This window comes from Pteropus alecto, unplaced genomic scaffold, assembly GCF_000325575.1.
Source record: "Pteropus alecto unplaced genomic scaffold, ASM32557v1 scaffold156, whole genome shotgun sequence".
NCBI lineage: Eukaryota > Metazoa > Chordata > Mammalia > Chiroptera > Pteropodidae > Pteropus > Pteropus alecto.
The window spans coordinates 5,011,871-5,038,656 of record NW_006437746.1 but is presented as its reverse complement, the minus strand read 5'-3'; the positions used below and the strand labels follow the sequence as shown (position 1 = coordinate 5,038,656).

General features: G+C 41.8%; 1 protein-coding gene across 3 annotated transcripts in view; it reads right to left on the bottom strand.

Moving 5' to 3' along the window:
- KLHL18 (kelch like family member 18) overlaps nucleotides 1-26,780 on the bottom strand; it is a 48,955-nt gene extending 22,175 nt beyond the window's left edge. Inside the window, exons 1-2 of one of the 3 annotated variants that reach the window (XM_015591747.2) lie at nucleotides 26,581-26,720; nucleotides 20,187-20,291 (exon numbers count right to left, since the gene is read on the bottom strand). Coding sequence is in view for 2 of the 3 variants with exons in the window: in XM_006914873.2 (XP_006914935.1) it covers nucleotides 26,581-26,709 (129 nt within the window). In the remaining variant the exon portion in view is untranslated. Of the gene's footprint in view, nucleotides 1-20,186; nucleotides 20,292-26,580 lie in introns of all 3 variants that reach the window. The other 2 variants (XM_006914873.2, XM_006914874.3) reach the window with 2 other exon arrangements.
- Nucleotides 26,781-26,786: the final 6 nt, after the last annotated feature.

Sequence of the window (26,786 nt, the reverse complement as noted above, 5' to 3'; positions counted from 1 at the left end):
GACTTGGAAAGTCTCCAAACTCCACTGCTTAGGAAGTTTATGGAGGTTCTATTATGAAAGCATGACTGATCAAATTATCGGTCATTGGTGATTAGCTCCCCTGAGGTCAAGGGGTGGGGTTGAAAGTTCTAATCTCTAATCACATGGTTGGTTCTTCTGGCAACCAAACCCCATCTTGAAGCCATCTAGGTGCCCAGAGTTACCTCATTAGCATAAACTCAGGTATGGTTGATTGTTCCTCTCACTCCTATTACTCAGAAAATCCAAGGGTTTTTAGAAGCTCTTGTGTCAGGAACTAGGAACAAAAACCAAAAATTATAACAAAAGATGCTCTTTTCACCCCTACTACTCAGGAAATTACAAGAATTTTAAGAGCTCTGTGCCAAGTAACCAGGAACAAAGACCAAATAAGTATTTCTTCTTATATCACAATATTACAGAGCATATATACAATATGTCTGAAAATGTCTTTATTATCCTTAAACTTGGGTGGTAGTTTAGCTGGCTATAAAATTCTAAGTTTTAGGGGAATTTTTTTTCTGTCAGAATTTTGAGGGTCCAATATCTTCCAGGTTGTTGCTCTTAGAAATCTAATGCCATTTTGAATAGTAACCCTAAATATGTGACTGTTCTTTCTAGAAGCCTTTAAGCCTTTCTCTTTATTCTCAGAGTTCTGAAATCTCACAAGGTTTGTACTCTGGTGTTCGTTTTCTTTCACTGTATCACTCTATAGACATTATTTCAGTTCTGGAAATATCTTTTCGTACACTTCCTTGATAATTTCCTCCTCTCTATACTCTATTTTTTCTCTAGTCAGGTGCTGGTCCTATTGGAATGATACTCTAAATTTTTTAATCAGTTCTCCCCTATTTTCCATATCTGTCATTTGGTTATCTTCCAGGAATCTATTTCAACTTTATCTTCCAATATTTCTGTGCTGTAGCTTTTTACACTGGCTATCATATTTTTAATTTCCAAGAGGTCTTTTTTGTTCGCTAAAGGTTCCTTTTTCTATTTTGAAAGAATCTTGTTCCTCTTTCATGAATGCAATATTTTCTCTCTTTCTCAAGATATGAATAGTTAAAGTTTCTTCTCTTCCTCCTCCGTGCTTTAACTGTTTACTCTGAGTTTTTTCTCTTCCATTTGTTTTGGTCTCTGTCTTTCATGTTAGAGGCTTATCTTTAAATGTCTCGTGATGCTTGGTTATCTGCTTATACTTTTAGAAGCTATTTGAAAGCTCTGTGTGGGGACTAGGCTTGTCAACTTGTGGAATTTGCATAAGGGTGATCAGGCAAGAATCTGACATTTTATTGAGGACTCTCAGAAGTAGTATCTTTAGAACTTTTTCTCTGGGGCTAATTTTATCAGAAAGATCTTCCCATCTCTTACAAGGGAGTGCCTGCCTACAGAAATTCTGGAAAGTGGGAGAGAGAAGAGAATGATCCTACCACTCAATATTTAAAACTTTGTCTCCAAGCCCTCATTTTCAGTTTTGCTCCGTATTTCATTCCTTCTTCTATGTTTGGTATGCCTCTGGTTCAATATCGAACACTGAAACTCCTGTCTCCAGAGAGTAGGGGAGGGACTATAGGCATCTGATTGGTTTTCACACAGACTTTCAACTAATCTTCCTTTTTTCAGTATTTGGTTTCTTCAGTTCTGGAGCTATTCCGGGGTTCTGCATTACAAATCCCCTTTCTTCTTAGTCTCTTCCCCTAGCAGGTACTTTCAGTTCCTCCAGCCCACTGAGTTTATCACACGTGCTTTTAACCTTCAATATTCCATTATCTCTTATTTGCTGAGATCTCTTCTCCCACTTACTATCATTTTAATGAGATTACAGGAGGAAATGGAAGTTAAAATGTGTGTTCGATTTGCTGTTAAACTTCTATGCATTTATTTTTCATCTCGAAAGTAAAAAGAAGACAAAAGAACAAGCGGTATGTGCATGAACTGGGTGACCTGGTTTCCCAAAAAAGCTCAGCTAAAAAGAAGACAGGCCTATCTTGGGATATGCTAGTCAGATTGCATTTGAATTCTGTGTTTGGTTAAGGGGAAAAATAAATTTGTCTTTAGAAGAGGGAGACCAAGATGGGAAAGGATCTGGAAGCTACATCTTATGAGGAATAGCTAAAGGATAGTTAGTCTGAAAACTAATTTGGGGGTTAGGGCACAACGGTCATCCTCAAATCCTAGAAGGGCTATCGCACAGATCAGGGCAGATCTAGATAAGTTACGGGGAGGCAGATTTTAGTTCATCATAAAGAATAAGAGCCTATCACCTAAGAATGTCTGGGGGAGCCCTTCACTGGTTCTAAAACTATTAAGGGACCTTCTAATTCTACAATCCAGGGATATTACACTTTTGTGAAAAGCTTTAAAAAAAAACCCAAATACTCTCATTTGTAATCTCAGTTTTAAAAATGTCCTCATAGCAACCCTCTGCATTAAGTAGCTACTATAAATTCTATTTTATAGATGAAGAAAACAAGATTTAGAAGTTGAGTGACTTGCCCAAAAGTTAAGTAGCTATTATGTGAAAAAGAAGGGATTATGCTTGAGTTGTTTACCAGTGAAGTTTGAGAGGGCTCAGTAAATAACACACTTCCTCTGGGTCAAATTCTCAGCCAACTGAGAAATTTTTAAAAATAAAAATTAAAAACCTACACACATGACAAAATTATAGAGAGTATTCAAATACACACAAGAGAATAAAAGTAAAACAGGAAATCTGAATCAGAGTGGTGGACTATATCAACGTCAAGGTCCCAGTTGTGATCTTGTACTATACATAGCGCTGCAAGATATCACCACTGGGGGAAACTGGGAAAGGATACACAGTACCTCTGATTTCTTATAACTGCACGGGAATCTACAATTATCTCAAACTAAAAAGCTCATTCTAAAAAAATGTGCAAAGCAAATGGGAAATCAAAATATTCTTTTATTACTGGTAAATCTAATATTGTAAGCTATGGCTTATATAGGAGGACAAGTGTGTTCTCTATGTTAACATCTTGAATTACAGAGGCCAACGCAAGGGCCACTTTCTCCACTGATTCGTGACTACGTGCTGTTGCCTCAAATCCCCCCTCTTCCCCATGCCTAAGGTGGCAAAGAAATGTGAACAGGCATAACAGAATTTAGAAAAAAAAATGCAGTAAGCAACATGTAATTGGTTGGTCATAAAAGTTTAGGCTATTTGGCACACATGCCTACCTTTAATCACATTTTGCTCTACCTACTTCTGAGACAATACCTACTATAATCATGAAGTATTATCGATGAAATGGAATCAAATAGTAAATATAAAGTATTGGGAAGAGCCAGGTTCGAAGTGCAGGATAGGATCGAAGGATAGAAATGAATCTATGTTGTAATGAAACGCTCTGGACTGAAAAAGCTAAACTCATGAGCACACATGGAAGCTGCCTCGGCTGGATCGGAGTGTTAGGTCTCTGGACACACAACAAACTCCGAGTACCATGCTCACACTACCACTTAATCAGCACGTGTACCGCCAGCACCGGTCACTTAACCGCTGTGGGATGATTTGCAATGATGAGCATCTACCAAACAAATTATCAATCGCAGGATTTCCTAGGTGCATACTACACCTCCAAATGTGCTTCTAAGAAAAAAAAATCAATTCAAACTGGAAAGCCCAAACCACTTCCACTAAAATTGCAGCAAAGACTCAGCACTCATGCCGCTTGGCTTCTACAAAGAGTGGATACAGAACCTCCTGAGCAGAGGTTCCGTTTATGATCTAACGACTGAAACTGAAAGACTCCTGCTTGCTTAAGGGGTTCCTCCATGCTGCTTTTATTATTAAGCCCCGGTAACTTTAATACGTGTTAACAGTTTTGTTTGGAAAATTAAGAGCTAATGGAGTTACTTTAAAGGGAGGAAGATTAGGTTCTAAAAGTCAATGGATAACTTCAATGCACATGTGTTGCAACTCCACTGTACTTGGTTTTTAAAATCATGAACAAACTATTCCTTTGGTAAATGTTAAAAATCAAAGTGGCTTCCGTGATTCAGATACAGATATGGAAAGGAAAGTAACGTGAAAGAAGCTGGAAAAGGAGATAGGGCCCTCCAAACTTCCGCATTTGACTTTAAGAGTGTCAGGAAACCAGGGAATAGTACAAAGCGAGGATCTCCGAGTTGATCAGGCCACTCCGTGCAGGCAGAGCAGGAACTGCAAGTGCCGTTCACTTAGATCAGGAAGGGCAGAGAAGGGCTAGGCTGTGGGCAGAAGAGTGAGTCAAGTTTTAGACAAGCTGACACTGACGCTTGGGAGACATCCAAACGGAGGTGCTATGAAGGAAGTGGATGAGTACGTCTGGAGCACAGCGATGAGTCTAGGCTCAACCGACACTTTCGGATGTCACTGGTGTGAAGACAAAAAAGACATCAGTAAGGGAGAGCTCAGAGTGTGATGAGGGCATAAGACAGACCTGAGGAAGTTTGACGTTTAAACAGCACCCAGTAGAGGACGCATCTGCAAAGGAAACAGAGAAGGAAAGTACAGAAAGGAAGAGGGAAATAAGAGAAGCGGCGGGGAGGAGGGGGTGTCTGGAGGTAGAGAGGGCAGCGGCAGGGGCGGTACACACTGCCGCCAGACAGGCCTTCCCAGCTTATGAAACGAGATCGTCCCTATCCACCCGAATCCTCAAGGTGTACGAGGATGGTTGACATGAATGTCATCTGACCAAGTCACCTGCGGCACTCTGCATTCCTGAAGTATCTGTGAGAGGAAGTGTTTGTTGTCTTGTACAGACCAAAGTGATGCGGCTGCCAGTCGCGGGTCTTGTTTGGAGGGATGAATCTGTGATTTGTCCCAGCCTGGCCACCAACTGGATATTACTCAAAGGCACATTCGCAAACCTGACAGAGGTGAGCCGTGATGGTCAAGAGATGAATAAACAAATGACTGCATGGATGGGCTTGGAGTGGACTGGAGCTATTTAGCTTTTTCTGAGAGGGCCTCAGAATGGCAACGCTGGCCTCATTAAATTAGGTGATATACAAGACATATGAAACACCCAGCAGTGCCAGGCACTTACTGGAGATTTAACAAAAGTTTTTGTTGCACCCAGCTGAAAGCGACAGCCATAAAACACTGAGATCTTCACAAGTTCAGTCTGATTAACAGAACCTTGGTCAAGAGATGAAAGCTATGAATTTCAGGGCCAGCTCTACTATAGACATAGACAAGCTGCCCAATTTTACTATGCTTCAGGTTTCCAGGCTGGAATACAAGACTTCACTTATGGGAGCATGGAAAGGAAGACAGTAAAAAAAATTGAGATTCTCAAGAGAAGCACTATAAATACCAGTAAACATTACTGCAACCACTCCATTAGACAATATTAGAAAGTACAGCACAGCATTAAAGGTCAAAATACTTGCCAATATCTTCATCTGTGCGCACCCCAGGGGGAACGGCAAGGACGAGTCACATGGTACATACAAACTGTGCCAGCTGCCAAGCCAGCTGATGACCCAGGCAAATCTCTTCCCCCTCACTGAGCCTCAGTTTCTTCATCAGCAAACAAGGGGCTTTAACTGGGTGGGATTTCTCAACAGCTAGTTAGTTAACAGCAGTGGCCTTACATGGATTCAGTTGAGCTTTCTTTTTGACCTTGATGACATCCACATACACTTGAAAAGTAACTGGATACACATTTCGCAGATACCATTATCTGGCCTACAGAGAGGTGCACGTGGATGAGGGCCCCTTGCAATAACTGCAGAATCCCCATGGACCACGAACCCCTCACCTGATGTGTTCTGATGTCCCTCCTGGTTAGCAGAGACTAAGACTATAACTAAGCAAAAGGAACCAGAAGCCTCGAGCACCGCTGCATCTACCTAAGTTCCAACTTGTTTTAACACACACATGTACCCATACCTTCCCATATTCTTCCTTGGAAAGCCTGAGAAACTTTCCATTCCCAGCCCTGCCCTGGTGATATCTCTAGATCAACAGGGATAGTGTAGCATGACACCACAAATCTTACTCCCTGTCACAGGCAGGTGGGGCTCAACAACCAGCTGCTTATTCAAGCAGGAAAAGCAGCAGGGCAAAATCTGAGCTGGGAGTAATCTCAGACGGGTGTTCCCAAAGAAAGCAAAAGATATGCCCAGAACAGATTTCTTTTTGATGGGAAACATTTTGATACTACTGCTCCTACCTTCAAGGAGCTCACAGTGAACATAAATAAAACAGTAAGTGACAGTTAAGCGCCCACCCTGTGCAGAGGGATTACCCTTGGGATCAGTGGGGTTTAAGACTAAGCTTTTAGGCAGTCACAAGAGAGGCTGAAAGTACTTAAGTAGCAATCCATAATTTCACTGAGGCACAAATTTGAATCACAAAGGGTATAAAGCTGGTAAGTGAGAATGAGTCTACAAAATGACATCGTAGTAGGCATGCATTAATCTCTAAAATTCCTTTAGGCTAGAAAGCCAATAATTATAAATTCTTTAAGAGACACAGCATGTCATGCTAGATTAGAACAGGTACTCTGGACCTAAATTACTTGGGCTCAAACCTAGGGTCTGCCATTTATTAGCTGTGTGATTCTGGGCTGGCTAGTTAACCTTTCTGGGCTTCAATTTACACATTTGCAAAATGAGGTAAATAGTATCCCCCTCATGGGGTTATTGTGAGGATTAAATTAACATCTACAAGGCATTTAAAACAGTGCATGGCACATATGAAGTGCTGTTAATTGCATAACTGCTTGTTAAATAAATACATAAATGTCCTCAAATTTAGAACTTTATAGAAGTTATTTTTAAGACCTTTAGAGGAAGGGGTCAGCAAACTATGGTCTATGGGCCAAAATCTGGACTGCCGCTTGTTTTAGTGCAGCCCATGAGCTAAGTGTAATTTTTATATTTTTATATGGTTGAAAAAGAAATCCAAAGACGACTACATGGGAAATTATATGAAATCCAAATTATGGTGTCCACATATAAAGTTTTATTGAACGCAGACATGCTCATACAATGGCAAAACTGAGTAGCAGTGACTGTGACGATTAGCCCACAAAACTATTCACTATCTGCCCCTTGATAAAAAAAATTTGCTGACCTCTGCTTTAGAGTCACAGGGAACAAATATGAACTCTTCTAGAAAGGAGAAGATGCTGATCACTTATTTAAGACTCCCCCACACCCCAGCCCACATCACACTCGAGTTTCTGCTGGTATTCATAGACTCCCTTTGCTGAACTAGTATGAACTGTCCACTCTTTGCGGAATTCAACGCTGAGATAAAGTGTCTTTTACAAAATGCTTGCTCCTTTTGAAAAGGAAATGAGCTAAAGCCTGAAATAGAGGCATTCAAACTGGAGCCACTAATGGCCTGTATGGGCCTGCCACAACCAATGTGCCTTTTTTTCTAAAACTTCAGTTTCTTAACCATAGTTAAACAATTATTATCCTTCTCCATTCCTTGCTTCTGCCCATGGAGTGTAAATGCTAATTAGCCTCTGCAACTAATGCAGCCTTGTCCATCAGAAACTCAGGAGGTGGGCTGCATGGAGACTCCTTGAAGTATCTGCCTTCCTACCTCAGGTATCAACCAATCCTCCACCTTACTCAGCAACCACCAAGCACAAGGCCAGCTCAGCCCAGCTCACCGCCCCTGACCAAAATCTTATTTAGATGTCAGATGAGTAAGGCTAGTCCATGCAGAGATGTGAAGCCTCAGGCTCAAGCACTGAACTTCTCTGTTTTTACCTACTCTAGTGGACTTCAAACTCCTTGAGGGTAGTTAATAGCTCAGTAAATATTCACTGAAATCAAAATACCAACTCTATCCTCAATAGCAGCCCAGAAAATCAACAAATCGCTGTGAAATAAATTAACCCTGTGGAAAAGACAGCAGTTTCACTAAAGGCTGTTGTCAAAATGGACTGCAGGTTCTCTTGGTTAAATTTAGAAAAAAAAAATATTGGAGACTGAGCAGGAGGCGCTGTGATTTTTCTACTCATCTCCTTCAAATTTTTCTTAAATATATAAATAGGTAACAGTAAATTTTTAAATAACCATAACACTTGAAGGCTGTTACAATAACAATCTATTATTATTTACCGATTACTAACTATATATTTCTATATAGCTATCTAACATAGATTTAGCCATTAACTATATATAAATGTTATAATAATATATTATCAATTATCTATAATATTATGATGATGATCTATTAAACTATTTTGGGATACCTGAAGGTTAAGAGAAAACACCTGTGGCTTTAACACATGTCGCTAAAAAACTTCCGAAAGCATATGACTATCTATGATTCTATCTCATGTCAGCTCTGTCCAGTGCTCCTGATCTCCTTCTGGGAACTTCCCGCATCTTCATTCTAACCACACTATAGAACATATGACCTCAGCCTTACCAATTAACCCTCAGGACTTTTCGCAGGAAAAAGAAAGAAGCAATCTCTCAGGGGTAGCAAGGAGCCATCAGATGCTCTATCACGCTCCATGTGAGATAAACCAACTCCATAAGAGGAGCGTGCTGGACTGAGAGCGAGTGTCTTGGCAGCATTTCAGTCCCCCCAGGCCCATCATCAACCCTGTCTTTTCTCCAGTTTGATTATATGAGCTTATATGTGATTGGTCTTGCTGAGGCCAGTTCTGCCATTAGGAGCCAGAGTTCTGAGCACTGCAGTCCAGAGAAAGCCCTGGGGGAATTCAGGAAAGAGAAACATTCCTTCCTGGCCTCAGGAGATGGGCTGTAACTAGAAGTGGCTTCAGTTCTGACTGGACCCTTGCAGTGCCTCGAGCCCCCATTCTGCTCACCAGTCAGGTCTTAAAGGACCCCATCTGTAAAAACACTGTGGTGATGGCACCCAGTACAGGTATCAAAGGCATATATATGCAGACAGTTTTACTGACTGGGAACGCTGTAGGGCACGTGGAAATGGTCAAAGGTATCTTCTGCATGGATGACCATTTGTTGGATTCCTAGCAGTTTACTTTCTTGGAAAAGTTTTCATTACTTTGGTTAGGGATAACCAAACCTGCCATCTGAATCCCCTTCGTAACTCTGCGGGACGTGACCTGCCTGAGGTCAGAAAGATGGAAACAAGGGCCACTTAGGCCCTTCTCGGTAAGTCTGGGAAGGAGATTCTGAAGTGATGCTCCTCCTTGCCCACAGCTCCACCTTCCTTCTCTCGTGCCATAATGATATCCTGATCGTGTTAAGAGCCCTGTAACTAATAAGGAAATTGAATTTGTAATTTAAAAACTCCCCAAAAGGAGATCTCCAGGCTCAAATGGTTTCATTAGAAATTCAACCGATTATTTAAAAAAATTAATATCAACTTTAAACAATCTCTTTCAGAAAAGAGAAGAGGAGGGGACAACTCCTAATTCATATTATGAAGCCAGTATTAGCCTAATACCAAAACTAGACAAAGACAGTGCAAATAAAACTATAGACCAATACTCCTCATGAACATGGATGCAGAGATTCTGAACAAAATATTATCAAATAGAATTCAGCAACGTATAAAAAGAATTATATACCGAGACCAAGTAGGATTTATTCCAGGGATCCAAAGCAGGTTCAATATTTAAAAAAGCAGTCAATGTAATCCATCATATTAACAGGCTAAATAAAAAAAAAAGAAGTCACACAATCCTCTCAATTGATATAGAAAAAGCCTATGACAAAATTCAACACTGATTCATGCTAAATACTCTCAAAAGACTAGGAACATAGGGGAATTTCCTCAACTTGATAAAGAACATCTACGAAAAAATCTCTAGCTAACATCATATTTGTTGGTAAAAGACTGAATGCTCTTCCACAAGATACAGAAAAAGGCAGGGATGTCCACTCTCACCACTGCTACTGAACACAATCCTGAAAGTTCCAGCCAGTGCTGTAAGGCAACAAAGTGAAATAAAAGGAATACAGATTGGCTAATAAATAAAACTATCCTTGTTTGCCAATGACATGACAGTTTATGTAGAAAATCCAAAGTAATCTACAAAACAAACAAACAAAACAACCTACCTAGAACTAATAAGTGAGTTTATTCAGTAGAGTCACAGGGCGCAAGGTGACAGGACACAAGATCAACATACAAAAATCAACTGTATTTCCACAAATCACTCAAAAAATTAAGTATTTAGGCATAAATCTAACAAACTGATGTATAGGACTTGTAAGCTATAGAGTGCTGATTAAAAAAATCAAAGAAGATCTAAATAAATGGAGAAACATACTGACTTCAAGGATTAAAATACTCAAATACTCCCCAAACTGATATGCAGATTTGACTAAATTCTGATCAAAATCTCCAGCAAGGTTATTTTTATAGATATAGACATAGATTATTCAAAAATTTATATGAAAAGACAAAGGAATTAAAAACTAAAACAATTTTAAACAAGAATAAAATGCAAGTAAGTGGTCAATAAGCACCCGAGAAGATGTTTAATACCACTAGTCATCAGGGAAATGCAAGTAAAAACTACAGTAAGAAACCACTTAACACCCACAAGGGTAGCTATTTTCAAAAAAAAAAAAAAAGGAAGAAAGAAAAGAAAACTAAATGTAATAAGTGTGGGCGAAGATATGAAGAAATTGAAATGCTTATGCACTCCTGGTGGTAATGTAAAATGCCACAGCCACTGTGGAAAAAATTTGGCAGTTACTCAAAAAGTTAAACATAAAATAACAATATGACGTAGCAATTCCACTTCTAGTACATACCCAAAAGAAATGAAAGCAGTCTTGGAGAGAGATCTGCACACCCATGTTCACAGCAGCATTATTTACAATAGCCAAAAGTTGGAAACAATCCAGGTGCCCATCAATAGATGAATGGATAAACAAAATGTGGTATATACATACAATGAAATATTATTCAGCTTTAAAAAGGAAGGAAATCAAGAGAATGAGAAGATAAACCAGAGACTGGGAGAAAATATTTACAGAAGACATAGCTAATAAAGAATTTTTATTTAAAATATACAAAGACCTCTTAAAACCCAACAAGAGGAAAACAATCAACCAACTTAATTAATAAACAAAAGACTTTAAAAGACACATCAGCAAAGAAGATATACAGATAGCAAATAAACATAAAAAAAATGCTCCGTGTCATATCTCATCAGGGAAATACAATTTAAAACAAGACACCACTACGCATCTATCAGAATGACCAAAATCCAAAATACTGACAACGTCAAATGCTGGTGAAGATATGGAGCAAAAGGAACTCTCATACACTGTTGGTGGGAATCCAAATGGAACAGCCACTCTGGAAGACAGTGTGGCACTTTCTTACAAAATAAAACATATTCTTACCTTATGATCTAGAATGATGCTCCTTGGGATTTTCCCAAATGAGTTAAAAATCTATGTTCACACAAAAACCTGCACATGAATGTCTACAGTACCTTTATTCAAAATTGCCAAAACTTGGAAGTGACCAAGATGTCCCTCAGCGGGTGACTGGATAAATAAGCTGTGGTCCATCCAGACAATGAAATATTATTCAGTACTAAAAAAAAAAATGAGTTATCAAACTCATTAAATGTATATTACTAAGTGGAAGAAGTCAATCTGAAAAGGCTACATACTGTATGATTCCAACTATATGACAATCTGGAAAATGCAAAACTATGGAAACAATGAAAATGGATCAGTGGCAGCCAGGGGTTAGTGGGGAGAGAGGGATGGACAGGCAAAGCACAGATAATTTTTAGAGCAGTGTTACTACTCTGTATGATATTATGATAATGGATACATATCATTATACATTTCTGAAAAATCATATAACACCAGGAGTGAGCCTGAATGTAAACTATGGACTTTGGGTGATAATAATGTGTCAATATATGTTCAATAATTTTAACAAATGTACCACTCTGGTGTGGGATGTTGATAGTAGGGGATGCTGTGTGTGCTGTAGGGGTAAAGGGTATATGAGAAACCTTTGTATCTTCTGCTCAATTTGCTGAGAACCTAAAACTACTCAAAAAAATAAAGTCTATTTTTTTTTTAAAGGAATGAAATTCTAATACATACAACATGGATGAACCTTGAAAACACTTGTACTAAGTGAAACGAACCAGACACAAAAGAACAATACTGTATGATTCTACTTATATGTGGGGTCTAGAATTGGCAAAATCACAGGGACAGAAAATAGAATAGAGGCAGCCAGGGGCCAGGTAGGGGGAGGGACAACAAAGAATTACTACTTAATGGTTATAGGGCTCAGAAAAAGTTTTGTTAATAGGCAGTGATGAGTTACATAACACTGTCAATGCATTTAATGCTACTGAATTGTACACTTAAAAATGCTTAAAAGGGTAAAAAAAGAAAAGTAAAATAAAAGAAGAATGAAGTAGGAGGCATCGCTAGTCCCGTTTCGAGATTTATTACACAGCTAGAGTAAGCACAACGGGGCTGATGCAGGGACGGGTTACTGAGCCACAGAGACCGGGAAGTAGTGCCTCGCAAGTGCAGCCAACTGATCTCTGGCAAAGGCTCGAAAGCATTTGTACCTCGAATGGAGGAAAGACAGTCTTTTCAGCAACTAGGGCTGGATGGAGCAACTGGATATCCATCTGTAGATTAAAACAAAAAACTTCCACCTACAAAAAAATTAACTCAAAATGAGTCATAGATTTTTTAAACGTAAAACTTTAAAATACAGAACTTTTAGAAGAAAACAGAGAAGAAACCCTTCAGGACCTAGGACTTGGTGAAGAAAGAGTAATGAGACCGAAAGTACACATAATCCATAAAGAAAAAATTGGTAAATTGACTAAATCACAATTTAAAACCTTTGCTCTGTGAAAGACCCTGTTAAAAGAATTAGAAGACAGACTGTGAAAAATATTTGCAAACCTGCAATCTAAATAAATGTTTTATTTGCAAATTAAAAGCCCAGTTTCTCTGGGCCTCAACTTTATCTGCTATAAAATGGGGAGGCTTTATACTGATATTAAGAAAGTCTTTATTTAAAAATTAAATGATACAAAAGAAACGAAAGAGTCTTGTATTAGAGAGTCAGCAGGATCTCACTTAAGGGCTCAGATCGTGGGTCTCCTGTCCTTCCTCTGCAGGGATCTGAGGAAAGGAGATCAGTAAGAGTATGTTTTCTGTACAGTACGAACAGGCTTCCCCAGATCTGAACAAACAAAAAATTCCCACTTTCATCAAAATGGCGGAGTAGGCCAGCGTAGAAATCCTCCCATCACACACAGAGGTGTGATGAAATAAAAACAAAAATACTGGCAGATTACATTTGTATTTTTGTATTCTTATTTGCAAATAATGTTATTTAATAATAGGACTTAATATTATTTAGTAATATATTTTGACATATTTGTCAAATATGAATCCTGACAAAAATACACATAAAGAATTCTAAAAACTTAACAGTAAACAAACAAAAACAATCCAAGGAGAAAATAGGCAAAGACATGAAGAAATATTTCATAAAAAAGGATATATACTAAAAGGACATACATGGAAAGATGATCAACATTACCCATTAGGGAAATGAAAATTAAAATCACAATGAGAAATCATTACACATTTAACAAAATGGTTACAATAAAAAAGTGATAATACCAAATGCTAGTGAGGATGCAGAAGAACTGGGGCACTCCTTGTATTAGGGTTTTCCAGATAAAGAGAACTAATAGGATTGGATGTGTATATGTGTGTGTGTGTGGAGAGAGGAGAGAGAGGAGGGGGAGGGCAGGGGAGGGGAGAGGAGAGGAGGAAACAGAGAGACAGAGAGACAGAGACAGAGAGACAGAGAGACAGAGGAGATTGATTTTAAGGAACTGGCTCACACAATTACAGAGGCTCATAAATCTGAAATCTCTAGGGTGGGCTGGCAGGATGGATATTCAGATAAGGTTTCATGGTGCAGTCTGGAGTCTAAAACCTGCAGGACAGGTCAGCAGGTGGGAAATTAGGCAGGGTTTCTATGTTGTAATCTTGAAGAATTGTTTCTTCTTCAGGAAACCTCAGTTTTTGCTCTTACAGCCTTCAATTGATTGGATGAGGCCCACCTGCATTATGGAAGGTGATCTGCTTTACTCGAAGTCTACTAATTTAAATTTTTAATCACATCTAAAAATATCTTCACAACAACATCTAGACATGTGTTTGATCTAATACCTGGGCACCAGAGCCAAGTCAAGTTGACACATAAAATTAACCACTGCACTCACACATGCTTATAGGAATGTAAAATGGTGCAGCCACTCTGGAAAATAGTTTGACAATTTCTTCTAAAACTGAAAGTCAATTTACCATATAACACAGCAATTTTACTTTTAGGCATTTATCCCAGAAAAATAAAAACTTCCATTCAGATTCATAGCAGCTTTATTCCTAACAGCCCCAAATTGAATAGAACCTAAATGTTCTTCAAAAGGTGAACGGTTAAACATGTGGTACATCCATACATGGACACTACTCAGAAATATAAAGGAAAAAAGCAACAGATACACAAAACAACTTGGATGACCTTTAAGCATTATGCGGGAGGGGGGGGGGGCGCCAATCTCCAAAGGTCACATACTCTATGATTCCATTTATAACACATTCTTGAAATGAGAGGTGGAGAACAAATTAGTGGTTGCCAGATATTAGAGACTGTGGGTGGGAGGCGGATGGGGGTGTCCATAAGGGGCAGCACAAGGGAGGTGTTTGTGGTCACGAAACAGTTCTATACTGTGGAAGTTATTCTGTGTGGGGAGGTCACTGGTAACCTTGACAAGAGCAAATGGTGTTGGCCTGACATAACTTACCTATCTTACTAAAACACGAGGTCCACCAAGGAAGCAATCTTTATGTTTCCTGGAATAGTCTAGCAATTATCATTCAGTATTTGTTGAACGAATGAAGTTTCTGAATGAATCAACTCAATATATAACTGAGTCTGTCATTTTATTGGGCTCCCTACTGTCAGATCCAAATCCTAAACTAGTTCCCATTTACCCCAACCAATTTTATGCTCCACTATGCCTCTCTTCTAAGCTGCTGGCAAATGCCCTAAATCATCTGATTCTCTCTGCTTGGATCCTTACCCCTTATTTTTCTGTTCAGTGAATTACTCTTCATCCTTGAAGATCCAATTCAATGTGTCCTCCTCTGAGGGCCTTCCCTGACTTCCAGCAGTCAGCTCCCACTTCCTGTCGCACCTGTACAAGCCTCTAGCACACATTACAGCCTGCATCATGTGGTCCCTAGTGAATGTCCCTCCATCCAGACTGAATGCTTTTCCTGCAGAAAGAAAGGTTGTGTCCTCGCACTTAACGCAGTGCCTCATTCTCAAGTGCACTTAATGAATCCTAAAGCCTGTTTTACCTAAAAAGAAGCTCTTGGTTCTTCATCTGAGAAACGAACAACAAATTTCTGGTAAGTTGCACCTCTTCTTTTTAACCTTGATCTTCTGACTCAGGACTGGTGGAGCTGGTTGGAAGGAGGGCACTGGTGCCTGACTAAAGCATAAAGAGTGATACTCTCCAACCTTACCCGAAAATTCAGTTAGCTGAAGTAAAAGGCTCAAGAAAAAGATGGTAAAGCTTGGGGCCAGTTAGAGTAGGGCTTAACTTCCAGGTTAATAGTGCATTCCCAACCCTAGGAGAAATAAGTCCCACTACAGCTGCCTCATTCAGGGGCGTTTCTAACAAGATGACATGACAGGAAATGGGGGGAGGGGTGTGTCCCTTCATCTTGAATGCTGGATGGCCTGTCCACTAGCCTATAACATGGGCAGAGGGACACTTGTCTATTCCACCATAAGCAGAAACAATTAGTCCTCAGAAACTCACGAGGTTAGGAAACAGACAGCAAGTATAATAAAACATACTAGGTTCAGTCTGGGGTTTGGTGGCATTTTAAAAGCATACTGTCTGAAACCTTTTATTTATGGAGCTTGAGCTTGAGTCTTTCTGCCTTAGGGGGGCCCTGCTGGGTGACTCCGGAAGGGGGTGAGAGAGGAAGTGGCTGACCATTTAGCATTAAAAAAAGACCTGAGGCTATGGTCCCATATAAAGAGCAGGCTAAAACATTCAGGCCTGTCCCACCTCTTCTAAATCCTCCCGTTTCCCACCCATGTCCAGCAAGGTAGAACGGGAGAAGAGAGGGAGACAGCAGGGCAGAGTCCACAGAAACCACTGAACATCTAATTGTGCCAACAGCATGTGATTTGCAGATGTTTCTTACCAGCCCAGACTCCTTACCATGGGACCTGAAGTTCAGTCTGCATCCAACCCACCTTGCCAATCGCAGCTTCCACTTTGCTCCTCCATGTCTTCCTTGCTCAAGAAACACCCTGAATGTGCACTTTCATGCCTGCGCCCTTAAACAGGCTCATTCCCAGCCAAGAATGCCTCTTCCCACAGTGTCTGTCTGTCAAAGTCCTATTCATCCCACAAGGTGATCATCAGACACCATCCTCTCCATGAAACCACCACAAATTCTTGGACTTGGAACTGGAAATCACTGCCATTCCGCTGGTGTTCCCTTGGGCCTGCGGTGATACCTACGCAGTTACCGAATTTATCAGACTCTGCTTTGTCTCATAATTAACTGAAATGCCAAAGATAGGGGCTGACTCCCACTTCTACCAGGGTGCCTCAATCACCTAGCAAAGCACCAGGCACAGCTGAGTGCACTTCAGTAACCTGACCAAAGGAGCATCTCAAAATATAAAGCCAGGGGTTCTTTAGGGTAATTTAGCAAGCACTTCTGGGCACTTGACGCACGCTAAAGGCTGTGCTGGATGATAGGTGTTTCACATGCTTCGGGAGCTCAACATCTAGAGGGGGAGAAAGATACTCAAGCACACTCCATGCACTGTGGTATGGGGAGAAGGAACGAAGCGTTACGGCAACACCTCTCAAAGCTTCATGTGCGCAGGATGGAAGAGTCGCCAGCTTCCGGTTCATTTTTTTTTCAGCAGGTCTGAGGCGGGACCCAAGAGTCTGCATTTCAAACAAGCTCTCAGGCAATACTGATGCTCTTGGCATGTTGACAGTACTCTAAGCCATGAGGGGAGAAGGTACAATGGAAGAGATCAATGGCACCAGGAAGGAAATGAGAAGATGGTCTTCAGAGAGACAGGATATCACACAACCACCCACTGTGACAGGGCAGGGCAAGAGAGAGATGGCGTGGAGGCTGGCAGGGAGACAAGGGTGTAAACTTGTAACCACAAGACAATGCTGAACAGACATAAAAGCAAAGTGCCTTAGAACAAAAGAAGGAATGTTTGGCCATTTCTCTCCCCTTGAGAAAAAAAAAAATACAAAAGGAGCTTTGAAGCGTGGGGAGGATTCTGATGGCAGACGTGAGTGGCTAGTCTGAGCCAGAAGAACACTAAAGCAAGGACGGGAAGTTGGAAAACATCCGCTGTGAAGACGGCCAGCAGGAGGAGACCGTGCGCAACCAGGGGAGAAAGGCAGCGAAGGGGCCAGGTCTGGAGGGCCTTGAGTATCAAGAACACAGCTGGCAGTCCTAGAAAAGGCAACCAGGAGTGACGGTCAGCATCAACAGGACATCCTTAAGCTTCTCCCTCTTGCGTCTCACAGACGGCAGTGACGGATTTCCGTGAGCAGCTTAGAATAATCGGAGATTCAGTTAAATCAGCAGTCCTCCCCTTAATCCTACTGAAAACCAGCCACCACCTGCCGCTCCTGCATCCCCGCTCCATGGCTCTCCCTTCATGTCTTGTTGACTTACAGTGAGCCTATGGATGCGGGGCAAAAAAAAAAAAAAAAAGACAAGCTTTATCCAACATGGGTGGGAGCGCCTTGTAAAATTACCAAGATTGAGTGGTTCTGCTCTACTTCCTGCTTCCTGACAACTTTCTAACCTCTGATTTCCCTGTGGTGCAGAAGACTAGAAGTTCCTTCAAGAACAAGCCGGAATTGATCTTTCTTGCTTTGCCCGTTAGCATCCTCTCTCCTGAACCACAGAAGCAGGGACGGTGCAGGTGAAATCCTGTGCTCTTTTGATGAACTATGAAAAACGCATCCTACGTTTTTGGGGTATACCCCTAACACCCTGCCCTGACCGTCATTCATAAATAAATGAATAATTTCTGTCTAGCTTCATTCATTCACTCTTTCAACAAGTATTCGCTGAGTCATACTGTACCGTGCAAGGGACTATGCTGAACCTCTCCGGCCTCAGCTCCTCCCACTTTTCTCTTAGGTCACTCACTTCTTGTCAAACCAGGGGCTTGCTGCTTCCCAAGATTACCAAGTATGCCTCAGGACTCTAGAATATTTTTCTCTCACAGAGTGATCGCTTCCTTGGGATCTACTCAGAGAGGCTGGCTCTGGTCCCGCTAATAAAAACAGCGCCCTCGGTCCCCTTACTCCGCTTTGTCTTCATAGCACTTACCACTGCTGGACAGTTTATATCGATTTATTTTTTATTGTCTGTCACCGCCCCCCACGAAAAAAGTAAGGTCATACTCATAGAAGCTTTGCCTACTCTGCTCTCTGGTGTGTCTCCAGCAGTTAGAACAGTGCTTGGCACATGGAGGGCACTGGCCTATCTGCTGAGAACAGTGCTGAATGAGAATGAAATGGGAAGCCACTCAGCAGAACGACATGACGAGAGCTGAGTCTGAAGTAAGACAATCCGTTAGCTGCACGAGGATCATCCCGTACAGGGTAAGAATTCTCTCAGCAAGCTACTGAAGTTAAAGAAATCCTGGCTTAGGCGAAAAGCGAAGAGGGTCTGAATTAGGAGCACCTATTATGTCAACACCTCAGTAAATAATTCAGTCACAGCCCCCGCTCTCATGGAGTTACAATACCGTAAATAATTATGTAATTGTTATTGCAATAAATGCCACAAAATAAACATAAAAGAGAGAGGACAAGCCAAAGCCAAGTCCAAGAGTTTCAATCCTACATGACTGGATGGACAGTGTGCCATCCTCACACAAAAGGAATGAGAGATGGTTTAGAAGGAAAAGAGGCTTCATTTTAGACATAACGAGTATGAGGCTCAAGAGTACAAATTGAAATGCGGGTCTAGTATTTAGGAACAAAATAAGGGGTAGAAATACAGATTTGAAAGCCATTTGTAATTTGTAGACTACGCCTACAAACCTTTACTTGGAAGACATGTCAGCACAGTGTGATCTGCTGGTCCTCAAGATACCTCTGTCAAGGTTACACAACATTTAGACTTTATAAATCAGCACAGGAAAAATAAGCTTTGACACGTGTGCATCACTTAATGTGTAACTCTTAGAAGTTGATTCCTTGTATGTGACCATTCGAAGTGCAGCTCCAGGGCTGAGCTAGTAAAATTTGGCTCTGAACAGCTGAGGCAGCATAAGACAAAAGCTAAAGAACGAGAAAGATTACCCCTTAATATCAAATGTTTCTGATCAGGAAGTTTGGATACAGAGAGTAAATTCTGTTTTCAGTGTCTGACCATCACAAATCTCACTTGCCCAACTGGTAACAAGTTGTCTTGAACTTATTCTCTCTCTCTTTTTTTTTTTTATTGTGGTAGACTATACATAAAATTTACCATTTTAACCATTTTTAAGTGCACAGTTCAGTGGCATTAAGCACATTCACATTGTTGTGTAACCATCACCACCATCCATCTCCGGAACTTTTTCATCTGCCCAAACCGAAACCCCAACTGCATGAAACAGTAACCCCCATTCCCTCCTCCTCTCAGTCTCTGAGCAATCACTGTTCTATTTACTTTCTGTAAGAATTTGACTAGTTACCTCATTTAAGTGGAATAATTAACAATATTTGTCCTTTTGTGATTGGCTTATTTCACTTAGCACAATGTTTTGTAAGTTCATCCATGTTGTAGCATATGTCAGAATTTCCTCCCTTTTCAAGGCTGAATAATATTTCATTGTAGATGGGGGAAAAACGTACCACATTTTGTTCATCCATTCAACCGTCAATGCATCCCTGGGTTGCTTCCACCTTTTGGCAACTGTGAATAATGCTGCTATGAACATGGGTGAATGGACAATATACCCATTCTTAAGCTTATTTTTTGAAATCATTTTTGTGTTCTGATCAGATATACAGCACACTTTGCCCAGACATATTGGGCCACATTTGAACTACTGATCTACTTTGCCTGCCGAAAGCCCAAACTCTGGCCCTTACCTTCACGGCCCTGAACACAGCCGGTCAGGTCCACCGGAACACAGGAGCCATCACGGTCTCCTCTGGCCTGCCATTCTGCAAGCAGCTAAGCATCCTCAGCTTCAACTGAGAAAGGGAGCATGGTGTCTTTAGTTAATGCTTTGGAAATAGTCTGCTTCAAGCTCCAGCAGAGCTACAAGGCTTTAAAGATGAGATGCAAAATTTAACAGTACTTTTCCTATGTCAGTTATTCAGTCAGCAACCAGGATAGTCCCATGATCACCTGCAGTGATGTGGGAAAAAAAAGTTCTTCACTTCTGGTTCATCTGTAGCCTTTTAACAAGAGATGCCTCCAATTTCTAGATACTGTGTTGAAACTACAGAAGTTTACCCTGGGACAATAAAGCAAGTGTAACTTACTTTAAAAGCCTTAAACTTTACAAAGGCCAAATCAGACTACAACAAGGGTCGGCCAGCCACAGCCAATGGGTTTGGCCCACGTCTGTTGTTCTAAATGAAGTTTTCCTGGAACACACCTATACCCATTAGTTTATGTATTGTATACAGCTGCCTCGGTGCTATGACAGAGTTGAGTAGTTGCAGCTGAAACTGTATGACCCCCAAATCCTAAAATATTTACTATCTGGCTCTTCACAGAAAATGCTTGCCAACTCCTGGTTCACACATCTTGATACATTCTCCCCAACTAGAAACAAGTGGTGACATGATCAGCTGTTAGGGCAGAAAAAGCCTTACTAAACTAACTGTGGGGAAGTTGGCTGGTTCCAGACCAGAGAGGCAATGAGAGTGCCAACACTCAACAAACGTAGGAAAGGAGATGCCGTGCTTGTAATTTAGGTGGGGCACAGAACGCACCTTGAGAAAAACAATGTGGTCTCATTTTCCATCAATCAGCCTACAAGATGAACCAGGAGTGGCCAGGGGGCAAACAGTGGAGTCTCAAACAAAATAATAATAAAGAAACCAACTGTAGTTAAGAAGCATTTTGAGACACAGGCTTCTTAAATTACCCAGCTGACCAGCTATGCTCCAGAAGTCTCAGGGTGAACCCCATGAATGTTGCTTGGTTGGTAACTGATTTTTTTGGATACCTCCAACTCTCTCTCCTATCCACATGTCAGGAAGCATCAAGCTCTCTCATTCATCTATCAGCGTCCAAATTTAACAGCGTTATCCACACTACAACTTGAAGAGAGCAAAACTGACTTTTTGATGAATACAAATTGACATCACAAGTGCACATGTGCTCTCAAGGCGCATGGTCTTCCTCTCGGTTCTAACTGCTCATTAAAAAGAGGCGAGGCTAAAAATGAATACTACTACCTGAAAAAAGTCAGTAGAAAACCCCAGGAATGAACACTATTCAGAAGCACAAAATTTCTGATATGGTGTCGTTTCAAAATTAAAAGTCAAGAATTTCATATATCCAGAAGACTAGCAGAAAAAGCCTGCATCTTTCTTCTCTCCTGAGACAGAGAGTGATGTTGCATCTGGACATATACTTCGCTGCCCTCCACCCTCAAAGATGACACTGCAGATGGTGTTTGCTCCCTGCTCTGCTTCATTCCATCAGCAAGGCAGGTGAGTAATCCGACAGAGGATGTAAAAGCATGGCTTCCACCAACAAACAGCTGTGTTGGAGCTCGGATAACATAGCTCTGTGCCTTGGGCAATCCCTTAATATCTCTAAGCTTCAGGGTTTTTTCATCTGTAAAAGGAATGGCTTTGATACAGGACTTCTATGGTTCCTTTTAAGACGATTATTCTAGCTCTTATAATTATACCTGTGTAGCTCACTGCATTACACATAATATAAAAATGGCATGCACCAACAAGTCCGTACTTCATTTCCTGATATCCTTCTCCACCTACTCTTTCATCACAAAATCAGTGTGACAAATTAGCCAAGATTCCAGACTCAAAGTGTGGTTCCTGAAGCCAGTTTCAGTGAAAACTGTGTACTTGGATTTAGTGGGTCAACAGGCAATATTCTAATATTGTGCCTTTCACCTATGAAAAAGACATTTCCTTCTGGAGGCTAAATTCTTAGATCTGGGTTCGTAACCTTAGCAGGGGCCTTGGGAAAATGCTGGGAAGACTGATGCCAGCAGATCTTGAGGAGCCATTTATTAGTGGTTGAAAAACAAAGTGTTTGTTTGTGTAGGCAGCCCTCTCTCCTAAGATTATGGGTCAGCAAGTAGTATACAGGTTTGGTGACCCCATTCTGCTCTCACCAAGAAAGAAAGGAGTGGGTGAAGTGAGAGGAAAAAAAGTGTATGAATTTGGATGGTCTAGCGCTCATGAACAGCAAGTCATGGACAACACTCATTGAATCTGGGGAGTCTGCCCAGCTTGCTGGACCCAGATGAACTTGACAGACAAGGCCTAGGCACTGGGCTCCTGGCAGTCCAGAGGAAAAGAGACGAACCTGACTGTTGGGAAGGGGGGATGAGAGCCTCTGTGGATGCGAGCCTCTCTATCCAGACCAATCTTTATGCTATAGGTTGCCAAGAAGCCTTGTACTATGTTCCTTCTAACCTTTAAGACAAAATGATTTGCCAAGGAGAAGGACCATGGGCTTTCTCTGACAGAAGATTTCTCAGTTGGGATCCATAACCCAAGATCCGAAGACAGGCTTCTGCTCTCAAGACTGAATGCAAAATACTGCACATCTATAAGTATGTGTATTTTTCTGGGGAGAAGGTTCATCACTTTCATTTTTCAAAAAGGTTTAAGTCATCATGGATATAAAATGTGATTTTTAAAAAAATCCAATATATTACCCTTTTCTGTTATGCCTCGACTTAATTATCAAACAGGCACCCAAAGAATTTAACTTCAAATATTTCCAAAAAGAAAATTAAGCAAGATTCAAGAGTGGGCAGTGAATTTTGAGACTATGGCCTACCTGCTAAATGCTGATTTTCATACTCTCCCTAAAACTCAAGTAGAAAAGCTGACATGTTGTTAAAGGTGAGTACAACTGACCTGAAGTAGATTAATTTGCACAGGAGCGTCTGAAGTCAGTTCATTACCATCAACACTATCAGTAACAGAAGAGGCAATGGGAGCACATGAAAGAATACTCGACCTGGAATACAGAGACCAGGAGTCTAGCCTCTAATCCTAACTCTGCCTAATTTAATCGGTGACCTTGGACAAGTCCCTTCTTCTCCTGTGCTTGGGTCCTCATCTGTAAAATGTAAGCTACTGAAGCAGAGCAGTGGTTTGCAAACTCTTTTAAGGCAATGAATATCATCTAGAATTCATCAGAAGCTAAAACAAATTCAAAATGGCAGGTTGGACATTCGTGTTTATTTCCACTCCCTTTAGAAACCCATTAAATCATTATTCATAAATACCTTCTACTTACTGAGCATTTAACCACATGATTGTTTTAAGTGTATTAACTAATGGAATCCTTAACACTCTTATTACATCGGTGATGATCCCTATTTTACATGTGAAAGAACTGAATCACCAGCGTTTAAGGAACTTGCCCAAGTTTTCACAACTAGGAAGTGGCAGAGCCAAGATTCAAATCCAGGTAGACGGCTCGAATCTGTGCTATGTGTGCTACCTCTCAGACTGATAGTCAAGGAACAGCAAAGCTCTCAAGGGGGAAAAAAAAGTGGACAGAGAGAGCAGATTAGAAATGTCACCACATTATGGAAGATGAAAAGCAGACAAATGAGTAGTAACTGATTTAAATGGAGAACACTGAGTGCTGCAGGTGGCAAGCCATTGTAGAATCCTCTCCAAAACTCAGCTCTTGGAGACACACAGGATTCCTCTCAAGGTGTGAGGATAAGGAAGTCTGAAAACAGGTAGGACTAGTCCCCTCACCAGGCAAGCAAATGCTCCATCACTGCCCCAGCAGACAACTGGAGGTTTATTCTCTGGACAGGATAAACTAGAGACTTCAGACTTGGATAACCAGGGCACCACTGACACAAGAGTGTGACACCATTCAGGGGGATTAAGTGAAAGTCTGCATACGGAAGGAAGAACCCCTAGTCCCCTCCCACCATCAGGCTCCTAAGGATAATAGCCAGGCTTCTCCCAACAAGACAGAAGCCTAAAGATCACCCATGGACTCTGAACACATTCCATTTAAAAGTACAAGTCCATCACCCCACAGCTGTGGCTTTCAGCATGTGGTCCCAGACCAGGAGCATCACCAATGAAGAACTTGTCAGAAACGCAAATTCTCAAGCCCATGCCAGACCTGCTGAATACAAAATTCTGGGGTGAGGCCCAAAAACCAGTGAACAAGGCGGCCAGATTCTAATGCCCACTAAAGTTTGAGAACCACTGCCCTATAGGGAGGCCCACTAGTCAAAAAACCCATCCCACATCAAAAAGTTTCCAACCAGCTTTTCAGTGCATATTTGGAAGACAGTCTCGAATCACCAGAAGTTTCAGGAAAGACGCTATCTTGAAAGACAGACCAAAACAGATTTCCCAGAGCAGCTCTAGCGAAGGGGAGGGAAATGGAGCAGAGCCTGGTTTGCCTGGCCTCTCCCTGGCCCCCACCACCACACCGCCAGTGAGCTACGTCTTAGGCTCTACAGAACAGTTAGAAAACCAGTGAAGCAGATGCTCTCTCCGGTCCTGTCTACCTCTTGCCTGTGCCTTTATTTCTCAGATCTAAAACAGCAATTTACACTGACACACTTGGTTGGAACTCTCTCTGATAATTTACTTATTTGGAACTATATCTGATAATTTATTTGTCCCTTTGTATGAACAAAAAGCATTTCAATGGAAAAATCATACAAGCATTTTTATGCTAAAGGATTGCCATATTCTGTATTTGCATGAAATTCAGAGGAAAAATGCACTGGTTTAACTTATGTAGAAGTATCTGTGGCCGTCTCACTCTATCATGCCTTTTTTGCTTCTCTGTGTCTTATGAGCTTTCTCTGGGTCACCCTTTCAGGCTAAATCCAAACATTCTCCCCTATTACCGCTTCACACCAGTCTCTACTCACCCCAAGGGTTACCGCCACAACCAGCTCATTCTTTCGCTCACTAATCTCTAGGAGCCTTGACATCATCTACCACGTAATCATCATGGACAAAAATCTCCCATTTATATTTACTTCCGCTGCCTTCTTTAGTCCAGCTCATTTTTCTGAAACCCCTTGGTTATCTCTAAAGATCCTTCCCCCGCTCAGGCCACCTCACTCCTCTCCTGCAAAACTAATCTCTTTCAGGAGGGGTTTAGTGTGATGAAAAACTTATGCCAGGAATTATGAAAAGAATACCACAATGTTCTCATTTAATCCTCATACTAATACTGAGAATCAGGAATAATTCCTATTTTTACATTTGGAAGACTGATGCTTAGAGAAATTAAGAAACTTGCCCAAGGTTACAACTAGAATTTTAATCCAAATCCTTCAATCTCCAAAGCCACACTCTTAGCCATTCTACTCTACTGTCTCCAAAGGTCTGACTCAAATATGTGGAAGAAAAAAAGCTTCCTTAACCCCGCAGAAAATAAAGAGCAAAAAGAGCTCTGCTGTAGTATTGTTTTGTTTTGAAACGAGGTCATCCACAGATGCTGAGAGCCTTCCAGCCAAAGCACAACAGGGAACATGGCTTGCTGCAGCACTTTGCCACCTGGAGGGCTCCACATGGCTAGGCAGCTTGACTAAGGAGCAGCCCGGCGTGCCTCTCCACCAGGAATGGATGGAAAGCACAGGAGGAAGGCTGGCTCTTACACCCCAAATGCCAGTAGGGAACAGGTGATTAAGAGATCCCGCTCCCCACGCAGCCTGTCAGTCCATTTTCCGTGACCTCTGCGGCGGTGGTGATGGTGTGCCTCCCCGTATGGGGCAGAGTAGCTGCCCACCTCAAAAGATTTCCAGATCCGATTTTAAAAGCTCTTAAGAGACAAGGTAGTAATCTAACAATCTAACAAGGGCAAGCAGTGACTCTTAAGGAAAAGCCTGCGCCTCTACGACACAGCTAACTTCGAGGGGCACAAAGAAATAGCTGCGGTGACAAGAGGTGCTTCAGTGGTGCCCATCATAACGTAGAGACAGCCACCGCCCCTTCCTCCATGGAGGGGCTGCAAGTCCATTCTCTCTTGTCTGTGTGACAGAAAAGGGAGGCGGGCACCCCAATGTCTCCCATTCCGAGGGCCTCAGCGGCGCAGCTCTCAGCCTTGCCTTCTAAGGTCTGAGAGGCTGTGCCTGTCCGTCTCCCACTCAGCCCCAGTCCCGGTCTCCCACTCGGCACCTCTCTCTCCCCTCTTCGGTCTCCCTCCAACCTCCTTTCCCCACCCCTCAGCTCGCTAGACCTCTCTTCCCCTATCAGCCCCGCCCCTCTTTACTCCCCTCTCGGTCCCTTTTCCCACAGCCCCGCGCCGCCCAGCTCTCGATACCTTGAGCGTCACGTCGCACAGTTTGCCCTGCCGCCGGATCTCCTCCATAACGCCGTAGCCGCGACTAGGCAACTCGGACACGGAGAAGTGTACCAGATCCTCCAGCTCCTCCGCGCCGTCCTCCACCATCTTCCCCGGCCGCCGCGACTGCGCAGGCCTGGCCGGCCGGCTCGAAACTAACCCGGGCGGGGCGCGGCGCGGCGCGG